Raw genomic sequence first — 14,275 nt, 5'->3', positions numbered from 1 at the left:
CATTTGTAGAGACTTTAGTACTCATGTAGTTTCTTATTTCAGATTATCTTACTGAGGCCCAGAGCATTTCAAAGACTTAAAAGATTAGTAAAGATAATTGATTTGGAACTGCAGGAGACCTTCAAGCCCATCCTGCTCACTTTAGGGATGAAGAAACTAAAGTACAGAGAATGATTTGCCTGAGATCACAAATGCAGCATGCATTAGAGCTGGGATTCAAACCCAGGTCCTAGGCCTCTTAAGTTCAGAATCCTTTCCACTGAACTACACTCCTTCCCTCCTAATTACCCCATCCCTATTATACAAAAGATCCTCCTGAGGGGATTAGAGATCTTGTTCAGTAGTCAATTAAGTCAATCGACTAACCTATTCTACTACACAATTGATGCCTACTATGTGCCAGGCACTGTGCTAAGTGCTGAGGATACAAAAAAAGGTGAAAGAAAATTGCTCCTTGTTCTCCCATAGCTTAATCATTTCACACACAAAAGAAATCTCTTTTAATACAGAGAACAGAAACATATGTCAATCTGGACATCCTTCCATCATTCTAACACTAGAGTCTTCGCTCAGATTGGTGAAAGGACCACATGAGAAGGGAAGAAGCCCTTGTAATGATGGGTGATGGCTTCCAGTCTGACCAGGTCCAAAGAGCCTTCCCTCCCACTTCATTGAAGCAGAACTCAGTGACAGTTCCAAAATTTATTTCCAGGGATGCCTGCCTTACCTTTATGCTTATGATTCATATTGATGGTAGTTTTCTGTAGATCTTATTGCATTGATAAAGCAGAATGGTTATAATCACCATTTATCATTGGAAATTATCATTACTAATTTGACTAGGGCAGAAAGTGTGCACTGGAAGTGCATTCTAAGTGTTCTGCTAATGCTCTTTTCAGCATGTTGCTCAGATCGATCTCTTTGCTGGTTTCCATCTTGGGAGACCTGGTTTAGATTCTGAAGTGTAAAGTGATACAGGAATGAATATTTCGATCTCTTCTTTCTTCTATTTGCTACTGATTACACAACCCCATCCCTCCCATCTTCCATAAAGCCATCAGTCTTGGCGACCTTTTTCCTTCAGACAATCCCAGTGTCTGATGTGATTTTGGCAAAAGAGAATGAGGAAACTTTCCCAGCCATCATCTTCTATAAATCAGGCTCAAGGAGATTTGGATTAAAAATAGCTCTGAAGGGTTTCTTAATCTTATGTGCACATTATTTAATTCAACCATAATGTGAAAGGTGACTGTTTTGCTCTTCCTCCTCTTCTTCTTCATTTCTTTTTTTAAGCAAAAATCCACTTCATATAGGAGTTTTTAGATGTAAACAGCTAGAATGTTGAGGCCCAGATGACTTAGAATAGAAGATGCCCAAGGCACAGCTGTTTCATGATCTCATTTATATTGGCAGGGGATGCACAGGGTGATGCTACTGAAGCACCAACAAGAAGAACTAAGGGACTGTTGATTAGGTACCTTGAGGGATGGTTGAGAGCAACCTCATTAATCTTGCACTCAAAGGGCTCTAAAGAGAAGCCATCTGATCCACTCAGCACATTCAAGAGAGGTTCTTTTCTTCCAGCTTTTCTTGAATTTATTCAGAGAGGAAAATGATTTTTTGGTAGCACTTTCCTATATTCCATATTTCTTCTGTCTGGGGAAGTTTTTTTTTCTGATGGCTAATACACATCTTTCCATCACAAGCTACTTTGGTTATATTCAAATAAGCTGGACTAATGTTTCTTTTAAACTCTCCAGAACACTGCCTCTGGAGGCATCCTGGAAGGAGAGCTTCCATTCATGACCTCCATAATTGTGACCCAGTAAGTATATTCATCAACATTCAGTGATAGATAGTGCCAGATGCTAGAGAGGAAGCCATGCTAATAGGCTCCTTGTCTAGGGAGGATCTGTAGGAGACAAAATACTTGAAGATGTGATGGGGAAGGCACTAAGGATGAAGGATAAATGATCATTGAGGACATCTAAGAGAACACATGAGAAGAGGATTTACAGCTATAGCTAGCTTTGTGTCCCTTCCTGGCATAACTTCTCATGGAGGTGTTCCTAAAGTTTTTCCCTGGATCCCACACCCAATATTTTCCCAGAAGTTCAAGGACTCTCAATAATCTCAGACGGTTCAAAAGAACAATCACCTTTCAGCTGTGTGGTCAACTCAACAGGGTGGGCACAGTCTCGATGTTCTTTGCTATGAAACCATGGCCTGGTTGCCAGACTTAGCTGCCCACAAGTCTTTTTGTAAGTTCTATTTTGAAGCTTGGGTTGTTCTCTTTGGTTCTCTGGTGAATTCTTCGGGATTTGTATTCTTGCCAGATACCACATGACAGGATCAAAGAGCTCAGATTTCTTCAGCAGACCGCCACTACTATGTTTAACCAAAATAAAATAAATTCTTTTTGTGTTTCCTTTTTGTACCAAATTGACTTGCAAAAGTAAGATGAAAGTAATTCAGAAGGAAATGCCAGATTTCTTTCTCATATACCTCTTTTGAGTAACATAAATATTATGTATTTTAAATATCCATAGCTATAGATATGGTTCATCCATCAATCGACAAACATTTACTAAGCACCTGTATGCTCAAGGGATATTTTGAGACTTTGAAGACACAAATACAAAAAAAAAAAAAAAAAAGAAAGTTTTGGCCACCAAAAACAAAATTGGGTACATTTAGGTGGTGCAGAAGATAGAGTACTGACTCTGGGATCAGGAAGACCTGAGTTCAAATTTGGCCTCAGATATTTGACAATTACTAGCTGTGTAACTCTGGGCAAGTCACTTCACCCTGACTGCCTTGTCAAAAACAAACAAACAAACAAAAAATAAAGCAAAGATTTCACAAGTCTTCAGTTATCCCCCCCAAGTATGAAGAAAAATTCATTGTCTGATTTTATTCACAGAGGGTAAAGAATTTCCTCTATAGCCAAAGTATATGAGCACTTTTTCTGTAACTGACAGTCTTTGCTCAGGGTCACAATGACAGTCTGTTTCAGGGATGGGTTTTCTTTCCTAACTCTAATTAACTACTGGATTTTCACCAATGTCTCAATCATAGGTCCTTATCTCTCAAACAAAAAATATCATCCATTTTCTTTAGAAAGTTTGAAAAACCAACCCCTGAAGAAAGAAAGAAAGAAAAGGGTATCATGAACCCCACCTCCTCAACTATAAATGCAAATAGTGAATTGAAATTTCAAGCCAAAAAAAAATGCAGAGAACTAAAAGGTGAAGCTATCTGTCTCTGTTTTCTATCTCAGTGGACACTTAAAATGCAATGATGTGGAAACAGCCCTATACCCTCCAAGAGCAGGATTCTTTTCAAAGGGTCTCTGAAGGGTAATTATGGGGAGTGGTACTAATTCCCAGCTTCTTCTGTTAATTGCAATCACACAACAGGCCACTTCAAACAATCACCCTGGAGTGCTCTTAATAAAAATAGTTAATTTTAAAATAGGATTGCAGTATTTGCTGGATGACAAAGGGACATTTTCCTAGAGCCTTTTTATTACATACTTAGAAAAAAATTAAGAACATATTTCCAGTGTATATGTGTGTGTATTGAATTGCTATTTCATGAAATGATTTTTTGAATGCATATCTTCCCAAATCTTTTGGGCTTTTTTTTTTCTGGCAGAATTAGATCTACTTTACTCTGCTCCCACTATATTGATTTATATTTTCAGCATTTACTTCAACCTTATCGATCCCTTTGGATTGGATTTTTCTTGGATTAACAGCTAAGGAGATATACAAGTCCCTTTGTAAACCTTTCTAGGACCTATACCTGTGAGTTGGTGACAATTAATGCTTCTGCTGCTAGTCCCTAATTTTCACTTTCATTTGACTTTCCTTTGTTGCTTATTATATTCTTTACCTGCCCATTTTCATAGGAAAGATAATTGGAAAAACAGATGATCTATAAAGAAAATAAGAGAGTCAACATTGCCATCTGATGATATCAGAACTGCAAATGAGTAATGGGAGAAAGTTGGGCCTGGAAACCACCTGAGAGCAGGTGCTTTACAAAGAGAAACAGACAAGATTATCTTTGTAAAGGGGCCATTGTTACATCATGGGAATCTAGTGATGTCAAAACTCACCAGGGCTTAGCACATTCAAATAGAACTGTTGATAAGAAATCCCTGGCACAAAACTCTCTCTCTCTTCCTAGGTTCTGGTGACATTGTAAACCATCAGTGACTGAGGACTAAACAAATGAAAAACTAGATAAGACTCTTGTAAAACAAGATTGTCAAGCCATTTGGAAGGTCTGGTGACATCCCAGCTCTCAGGTGGCCTCTGCAGAAGCTTAAAGAGAAAGGATAAGAAATTAAATATAACAGGTCTTTAATTCCATGGAGGGGATCCTGTTGACATAAAATCAAGAAAGCAAAGCTAGAAAAGTCTTGCAAGGTCAACGGAGGCCCAGGAAGAAACAGATATGCCCATTGAGCAAAACTGGTTTCTCACAGGGCATGTAGATTTTTCTGTTAGAAAACAGGGTGTAGGATTGGTAAGGAAAAGTTGGAAATAGCTTGGCTGATAAAAAAAGAAAAAGGAAGTAGAGATTGGTTCTGTGTGGGTAGACGGTGGTTTCTGTGTGATTCTGTGGATTGTGGTTGGGAAAAAGGGGGCAGAAGGGTTACTACATTGGGGACAATTTTATCAGTGCAGGACTAGAGATTTATCTGCCTCTTCTCCTTGCCCTGCTCCATTGCATGACTGGAGTTGAAGAGTAAGCTGGTGGAAGAGAGGGGTCAGGGAATCTCTTTTTTCTGTTACTTTGCAAATGGTAGTCACCTGACAGACAAAATGATTTAAATCCTCCCTCCTCCCCAAACTAAAAAGTATTACAGCAATCACTCTTCATATCCATTCTCCAACTAGAGGACAGAGTGCTTAATAAAAATTGGGCATAGCTGAGATACAGCTTTGTTCACATGGTTATTGGGGGTTAATATCTTTATATCCCCAGAATCTATCTAGTTCAATCAATGCCTAGCACACAGTAGGCACCTAATAAATGTTTTTGATTGGCTGATTGATATCATCATCAAAAAAATAAGAACAAAACAAAATATTCAAATTAGCAGAATATGCTGAAAGATAAAATCAAGTTGGGAAGTTTAATTTTCCAAAAGTACTTCTTTCAGGATACCTCAAATTCTGACTCTAGGTCTATTATTAAGAGAATAAGAATTCAAAACCAGTTGAAATGTGTAGACTGGGATTTAAATATAATATAAAAGCAGCAGAATAGCAGCAGAAATAGAGAATAATTTCAGCTTCCTATTTTCAAGTGCCATATTGATTCTAATATGAGCCTCATCCCTAAAATGAGATGTCTTTGAAAGGGAAAAAAAAACTTTTCAGTTCTCACTAAGATATCATTTTGTCAAATTATAGTATATCAATGGATCTAGGATGTCCTGGATATGGGTATTCTAATTCTTGGTGGTGAAATTGTAAGTTAAATCCCTTCCTTTATTACTTATGTAATATTGGCCAAGTCTATATCTTTGGGTCTTAGTTCCTTATCTATAAAATGGATGACTTAGACTAGATGATCTTTAAAGTCTTCTCTGGGTCTAAATATTTAATCTTGTAGTCCTTTCCTGTGAAATTCTTGTTGATAGCTTCCCATAAGCCTTCATTAGATAAGCAATGTTGAATTACCACATTATATTGACTGTGAATATTTATTCTTTATTTTGAATTCAAATAGCAATGTTTCACTTTATTGTCTTATTCAGCATTGTAATCTGTCACTTGCCTAATAAGCATAAACAAAAGTCACACTCGTGTTTTCTCCGAGCCGGATTTTATGGCAAAAGCATATGTTATTTTGAGACAAAATATGGTAGATAAATGCTGTTGTGCCCCAATATCTGAAGAGCTTTATTTTCATTAACAAACAGTAAGTATGTTACTTTACAAAATGTACACGTGTGGCGAGCTAATAGAATATCTAAGTAATGGTTGTGTCCTCCATCACCCGACCTTTGCAAAAAGTCTTCAAGCAAAGGCTGGATGATGGGTGAGAATCATGGAGGGATTCCTTGTTTGGGGTTATTAAGAACTAGATGATCCTTGAGATTTGTTCTGACTTTTCAGAGTCTGATTATGAAATAACTGTCACTATCTAGGACCTTTGGTGGCAATTTAAGCTTACTTTTTTCCAATTTCTAATGAATCCATGCGAATCAACCTTATATAATGAATAAGAGAGCAGGACTTGTGTTAAGAAGAATGGGATCCAAATCTATTCTTGATTCATGATTGTATGACCCTATGCAAGTCATTTAACCTCAGGACTCAGAAATTCTCTAAGATTATAAATTGTAAGACAGTAGTAGATCCAACCGGTCTGGTTTTAACTTGTGTTGATTTTATTTCTACATGTCTCACATTTATATTCTTTCAGCTCACACAATCATATAGTCACTTAATTCCACCCTTAAGAATTTCTTGCTTGGGCTATTATAATAGCTTCTTAATTAATCTTCTTTCTTTCAATTTCTCACTTCTCCACTCCATCCTCTACACAGATGGCAAAATAATCAAAAAAGCACTATCATTATCCTATTCAAACACCTGTAATGGCTCTTTATTGCCTCTAGGATTAAGAAAAAACTCTTCAACTCCACATTTTAAGTCCTTCATAATCTGATCCCAGGCTGTCCCCACCCCCCACCCCCAAGGGCTTAATGAACATGTGTGATAAATACAGAGCTGTTTTCAAGGCCAGAAAAATCTGAGTTCAGTCCTCCTTGTGATACTTTCTGGTTGTGTGATCCTTAACCCTTTAATATTCTCGAAACTCCCTGAGATGTGTTGAAAAGCAAATGCTATCCTGCATTGGCAGAGGTCATTCTACACCAATGAACTGGCACATTGTCACGCTTTCCCCCACTCAAATGAACCCATTAAGTCCAACTGTCACTGCTGATTTCTTGATTAGAAAATTAGTGATGGGCTGGCAGATTTCAAGCTATATTGGTGTATGTTCAGCAGAAGAACCTTCAGGACTTGAACCCTGCTTTTCAATATGCCTACAAAGGCCATCCTTAGAGAACTCTTAAGAAAACTAAGAATCACATTATGCCTTTTTTTTTTTTTTTTTTTTTTTTTTTGGCTAAGACAATTGAGGTTTTGAGACTTGCCCAAGGTGATACAGCCAGGAAGTGTTAAGTGTCTGAGGCCAGATTTGAATTTAGGTTCTCCTGATTCAGATTATAAGGTATTTCCCCAATTCTTGCTGCTGCCATCTCTTCAAGGACCTAAGGGATTGTAAGTTTCTTGAGGACAGGGACTATCTTTTAACTCTATCCACTACATTGACTAGCTACCCTATTCCATTATGCTTTTAATGAAACAGCCTAAAACCTGGAATGTCAGAGCCCATAAAGGATATCAGGCTTCATCTAGGATCAGACCTAAAGTTGGTCTGGGCTTTAGAACTGATCTAGGCCAATCTCATCATTTTATAAATAGGTAAGCTGATGTCAAGAGACATGACATTATTTAAACAATATCACAACGGGAATAAGAGGCTAAATCAGAATTTGAACCCAGACCCTCTGACTCCCAGTCTTTCTCTCTAATGCCTTACATGCAGCACAATTGAAAGAGCCCTTGATTTGGAGCCAGGATACCTGAGGGGAGAATGAGTAGCGTCCTTGGATCACAATCTTTGCTGGAGGATGGGACAGAAAAACCCCTGACTAAGCAAGTTATTCTCATAAAGCATGGAAACATTTAGCCTACTTAAAACTAAAGACTTAGCCACTTATCTGAACAACCTGTGAGTGGCCTACATTTCAACAATGAATATGCTAATTATAAATGATTCCTATCTTTTCTCCTCGGCTTTCTCTTCTTTCTATCTGCTCTTGTTCCCTACTTTAGCCTTATGTGGAGACACTGTATGTAGCCCCCAGTCTCCTAGATCTGAGGTCCAGGAAGGGCCTAAAGGTGTCATCTGTTCTAGTCTTTGACTTTAAGTAATACTTTCATGTTATCAACAAAGCAGACAAGATAGAGAGCAGTTTAGGAACTTGTCCAATGATTTATTGTTATCAGTCATGTATGATTCTTTGTGAGTTTGTGTGTGTGTGTGTGTGTGTGTGTGTGTGCGCATGTGTGTGTGTGTGTAAAGATATTGGAGTGATCTATCTTTTTTCTTCTCTAGCTCATTTGACAAAGGAGGACATTGAGGCAAGCAGGTTAAGTGACTTGTCCAGGATCACACAGCTAATAAATGTCTGAGGCTGGATTTGACCTAGTCTCCTAGCTCTAGACTTAGCACTCTATCCACTTCCACCTAGTTGCCCCACCCAATGATACTCAGCTGATAAAATATATGTCTAAAAACACAACGCAAACTCTGCCATTTACCATCTTGGTAACTCATTTACCTTCCCAAGGTTGTAGTTGTTATATCTGAGGACTAAATGGCCTCTAAAGTTCCAGTTAGACTGAATCTATGATTTTATGACCTAAAGTACTTTTCACTAATGTCACACTGATCTTCCCTCCAATGAGGGTAAATTAATGAGGCTCTGTGACATGGAGAAAACTAGACAAGACCAGCCAATAAGGACTCCGGCATCCCGTTACCGATGACATTACTTTTGTAAAATATCTACTCTGGCAGTACGGCAGTGCCACACAATAAAACTCACAAATAATATGTTATTGTAGCTTGGCTTTATCATTTCAATCCTTCTGCTGACTCTAGTCTCTAGAGTTTATCTTCCACAATCCTGCTCTGCTCATCTTTGTCATCCAGAGACACTGCCTTAATACAAAATGCTTCCTCTTAGATGTCCTGCTTGCCTATCCACAAGAATCCTACCCCTTCTTGATCTCTATTGCTTTCCCTGAACATCTTGAGACACTCCCCTTTATGATAAATTTCTATCCCATATCTTCATTTATTTGTCAGACAATTATTATTCTCCTTGAAGTTAGGGGGTGTCTTTCTTGCTTGTATTTTGTATTCTCTGCTGGATACAATAGAGGGCATATAATGTAGTAAGTATTCAAGAAATGTATTTTGATTCCTTGATTCATTGATTTCCTGCGGAAAGCAAAGTGCTGTGCTCTCCACTGGGGGAAGAATACCAAGGCAAGATAAAGCTGTCTCTTGCCTGCACAGAACTCTTTATGCCCCCAAGAACTGAATAAAGCCTAGCATCCTCTCTATGGAAATCACATCTCTTGGAATCCTTTTTAGTGCTGGAAGCTTCTTTTATTCCCTCACACCTTCCTCCTCCCCTATTCCCCACAACCTGCTAGGAAAAAGGAATCAGAATCATTCAACTTGTAAATCATGATTCTGCCAGTATCAATAACCTGTTCTCGCTTAATGATCACATAATCAGATTATAAGGTATTTCCCCAATTCTTGCTGCTGCCATCTACTTCAAGGATCTAAGGGATTGTAAATTTCCTGAGGACAGGGACTATCTTTTAACTCTCTTTTTGTCTTTTTTGGTCCCCAGTATGTAGCTTAATGCCTGGCATACAGAAAGTGCTTAATAAATGTTTATTGACTGATACACATCTACATTATTCAAGGACATTGGTTCACATTCATCCTTTCCAGTCTGTATTCATACTCAGATATCCACATTGATGACCCTCTATATCTTGCCTCTCAATATCTGAGCATTGCCCATTAGAATGACTCTTATCTAACTTCCCGGAAGTAGAAAGAACACCGGACTCAGGAAAACCTGGATATGTCCAGGATACTTACTAGCTAAAGTGACTCTGGAAGGCAAAGCACAAGATTTCTCTGGGTTTTCATTTACTTATTTAGAAACTAGGGGATGGGAACAGGTGGTCTTTAGGTTCCCTTATATTTTTAGCACTATGTTCTGTGTACATAGATACTCTGTTCCCAACATCTTCAACATTGGAGAACAATCATTGTCTGCCTTCTCCATTCCTATTTCTAATATACCTGGCATTGCTGAAGGAAATCAAAACATTCTGTTGTTAGATCCACTAAAATTTATCGATATATAGCTGTAGACTTTCATTGCCTCAGAATATTTTATTTCTCTCTGATTCTTTATGAAATGCACCACAGCAGCCATTCAAACTCACTTTTTCCAAGCAGATGACTTCGCCTCATACTTTGCTAAACCTATTGAAGATGACTTGGAACTCTCTTGAGTCCTTTTCTCAATACCTCAGAACTTCTGTGTGCCTTCACCTATTATCTCTGACTTCTATCTTGTCTCGGGACAAAATGACCCTTTTCTTTTTTAAGAATAATCATGGCCCTTGCCTTTTTAATCTAATCCAATATTGTCTTCCATGAAACTGGGCTCCATGGATCATCCCTACACTCCCATCTTTCATCTTTACCTCTCAGTTAGATTCTTCCACTCCTATTTTAAATATGTTTAAACATCTCATCCTAAATAGCAATAAAAGCCTCTCCTATGCCCCTAATCTCCTGACCCTATCATCCCCTCAAACTATTATAATCTTTCTCCTCCACTCTACAACCAACCTTCCAAAAAATAGTAATCTTCTCTCACCATTCACTTTTTATTCACTCATCAATTCTCTCTAATCTGACTTCTATCTCTAACAGTCTACCAGAACTAACTGCCTTCCCAGTGATCTTCAGTGCCTTTTATAATAAAGCATAATAATGCTTTTCCATAAACCTCATTCTCCTTGATAATTCTGCAAGATTTTAGATTGTGGATCCACTCTTCTTTTTTTCCTTCCAACTAGATTCCTCTCGTCTCCCAGCATCTGTGATCCAATGTCTCTGTGTTTGCTTTCAGCCTCTCTGACCATTTCCCTTCATAGTTTCCTCTTCCTTCTCTCCCTCCATGATCCATCTTTTCTCTCTCTCCTCTTTGTTTTCTCATTGCTCCCCCCGAATATACTTATCTGCTCCTGCAGCTTCAATTATCACATTTATGTGGACTACTCCCAATATTGTCATGCCAAATCCAGAACTCTGCAGACCTTTCCCTTTGAGCCCCAGTTTTGCTTGGATATCTTACTGATACTAGTCTCAGCCTGCCCCCAAATAAACTAATCATTCCCCACCCCCTGCCAAACCCTGGCCTACTTTTCCCAATTTCCATATTTCTCTTTGCCACTACCATTCTCCTAGTCATTCAGCTTTGAAATGTGAATGTCACTTTTGACTCTTCCTGCCTCATTCCCATCTCCACTCCCAACCTCCCGTCCAATCAGTCCATAACTCTTGGCAGTTTCTCTCCTAATACAAATGCCAGAATTGAGGCTCTCTTTACTTCTTGCCTGGGCTACACAACAATATTCTAATTTATATTCCTGCATCTTCCCTCTCTTTCACCAACTTAGCCTTACTTTTGTTGCTGAGCTAATCTATCTAAAGCAGAGAGCTGCTTTAAGATCTGCTAAAGATCAAAATCTTTAGTGACTCCTCATTGCCCAGAATACAAGATACAAACTTCTTAGCCTACCTTGAAGAGTCCCCATAACCCGGTTCCAGTTTATTTTGTGGACTTTGTACTCCAACCAGATAGGATTCCTCTTCACTTTTAGCTCTTTCCTGCCTTCGTACATTTTCTCAAACCAACCCCCAGGTCCATAGAAAGCCAACCCTGTATGTCTGTCCACTGAAATCCTACTCTCTGAAATCCATGATCTTTTCTTCCCCTCAGTGACAACAACAATATGAGGACATTTAACAGGGTAATGATACTCTCTCAGTCTTTGATTTATGTGTAGCAATCGAGTTAACAAATATTTATCATGTACCTATTATGTGCAAGACATACTGTAGCAGAAATGGGGGAAAAGTCCTTGTTCTCAAGGAGAGATTTAAGCTGGAATGGCTCTTAAATGTATTTTAACACAATTCCCTAATTTTTCAGATGGGAAAACAGAAGCCTAAGGAGATCAAATGATTTTAATAATACCTGGAATATAGCAAGTTCTTAATAAATATATGCTGATTTATTGATATGATTATGAATCGAAGAATAACACAGTCTTGCAATAATCAAAGTTGAAAATGACTGTACATAGGCTGCAGAGTATTTTACCCATGATGACTTACTTGCAAGTGAGAAATGGCATTTTTTATGTTTGGACTTTTGATTTCATCTGAGAATGAGGAATTCTCTGATGTGGAAACTTCCTGGACTGATGATGACTGGCAACTTGGGTACAATTTACAATCCTGTAATTCTGCCTGGGACCCTGCAAGGTTAAGTGACTTGCTTGTACAATTAGCACACATGAAAGACATCATTGAATCCAAGTCTTCCTGATTCTCAGGGTATCTTGCTGCTCAATGCATCATGATGTCTCTTGGAATTGATGAGGCCATCCAGGAAATTGATGAGGGTTGCTCATCATGTAGAGATGACAGGGAATGGACAATGTGAGTGCTCTACTACTATTCCCCCAAAGTCAAAAGACTCAGAGAAAGATCTCTTGCACAGTGGGCCAGTTCTCTTTGGGTGATAAAGTGGGTCCAATGAAAAAATAAGAGGATACAGTATCAAAAGACCTGGATTTGAGCCTCAAAACTGCCACTTACTACTGGTCTGATCTTGGAAAAAGTCAGTCAAACTATCTGGGCATTGATTATCTTTTTTGTGAAAAAAAAAACTCTTCCTACTTCAAATCTACAATCCTAAGAAATATGGAAGGAAATGAACAAAAACTACCAAAGATAAGGCAGCCTAGGTGGGCTGTGGGCAGTTGTCCCTCATACCTGTATCTCCATGTTGAGATAAAAAATCCATTAAAGCACTAGGCTATCCAAAAGGATTTCTAGAAAATAAATCTTCTGTCCCTCCTTTCTGAAGTTTAGAGGGAGGAGGAATTCTTTTCTAAAGCAATTTTTTTAAATATAATTCATGTCCACTTGGATTTATTAAGTGTCTATTAAGTAGCAGGCATGGGACTAAGCAGTAGAAACCTTAGCTTACAGAAACCTTTGCTCATGGGGCTTTTTATGGCTCAAGTGATGAGATAAAATTGAGGCTGAAATAGGTTATTTTACTAACTTTTCTTAAATCATGAAGAAATCCTACTGGCCCTCTTGATTCAATAAGCAAACATGAACTACATTACTTTTCTTCCTTTTTCAATATCCCCAGTGTCTCTGTGGTCAAGAAGAGAGTCAAAGAATTCTAGTACCATGATGTTCAATAAATTCTTTTTGGGAAATTGATTTACTTTTAAAGGGAATGAAAACAACTGTTCTATATACCTGTCATATCCTGGCTTCTTCACTTGCGAGTTAAAAAAAATATGATATGTTGGCTATTATTTGAGGAGGACAGAGGACATGAAAATCAGGCATGGGAAAGAACAGATAGCTGAGAACACTAAGGGATACAAGATGCTGCCTTTAAAAAGCGTACATATTTCCCTTTTAGTGATGGAACTTGACATGTGAAATGACCCTAAATGAAGGTGAATGGTTACTATATTCAGTGTGGGCACATGTACACATATTAACAGAAAGGCATATGCATGGCATCATACCAGGAATCTGATGAAGCCATAGTGGAGTCTTGAGAGATGCTGCAGTAAATGAGATGGTATGAACAGAGGGAGATGGGTTCATGCTACAGGAGAAAACACTCTATGTCTTACTGGGGCCAAAATACAAAAGCAACCATAGAATGGAGGGTAAGAGCTTACCGTTCCTGTCGTGCCCAGGGAAAGATGGTTCATCTGTTGCGTCAGGGGGCCCATCATGCTTGCTGGCTGCATTGACATAGTGTGGTCCATTGTTGGTGTTATCACAGCGCCCTACAAACATACATCATTGCTGTCTCAAAACATGCTCCAAAAACAGGGAGAAATAATGTCTCTTAAGTACAAACAACATCAGCTAAAAGCCTGTCAAGTCAAATGCGTATGTGTTCTCCAGACAAGAAGAATAAAGGCATCTGTTATTTCAATTTCTAACGAGGCCATTTTGTGCCCATTCTAATTATATGGCTTCATTGACTTCATTGCTTCTGACAAAATAATGCCCATGATTTGTCTGTGGTGAGTGTGTAACTATACGTTGAAAAATGTCTGCCATTTACATTTTGAGAACTCTGTGTAGAATGGACAGACCCACAGATACCATAAGTATTCCCTACAGGTTTCTTCAAGTTAAAACCTTCAGCATCTGAAAAACTTGTGCTCTGATGGCAATTATCTCAGCTTTCCTGCTATTGAACGAGGGTCCGGAATTATGACATTTTCCCCATGATTAA

At 38.4% G+C, this 14,275-nt stretch overlaps 1 protein-coding gene across 11 annotated transcripts in view; it reads right to left on the bottom strand.

The window, feature by feature from the left end:
- Positions 1 to 14,275, bottom strand: part of RBMS3 (RNA binding motif single stranded interacting protein 3) — a 1,441,154-nt gene that overhangs the window by 41,166 nt on the left and 1,385,713 nt on the right. For all 11 annotated transcript variants that reach the window (XM_031938176.1, XM_031938175.1, XM_031938179.1 and 8 more), the window contains one exon: positions 13,707 to 13,817. In XM_031938176.1, coding sequence (XP_031794036.1) covers positions 13,707 to 13,817 — 111 coding nt within the window. The remainder of the gene's footprint in view (positions 1 to 13,706; positions 13,818 to 14,275) is intronic.

This window comes from Sarcophilus harrisii, chromosome 5, assembly GCF_902635505.1.
Source record: "Sarcophilus harrisii chromosome 5, mSarHar1.11, whole genome shotgun sequence".
Classification (NCBI taxonomy): Eukaryota; Metazoa; Chordata; class Mammalia; order Dasyuromorphia; family Dasyuridae; genus Sarcophilus; species Sarcophilus harrisii.
This window is presented reverse-complemented; position numbering and strand designations above follow the sequence as displayed.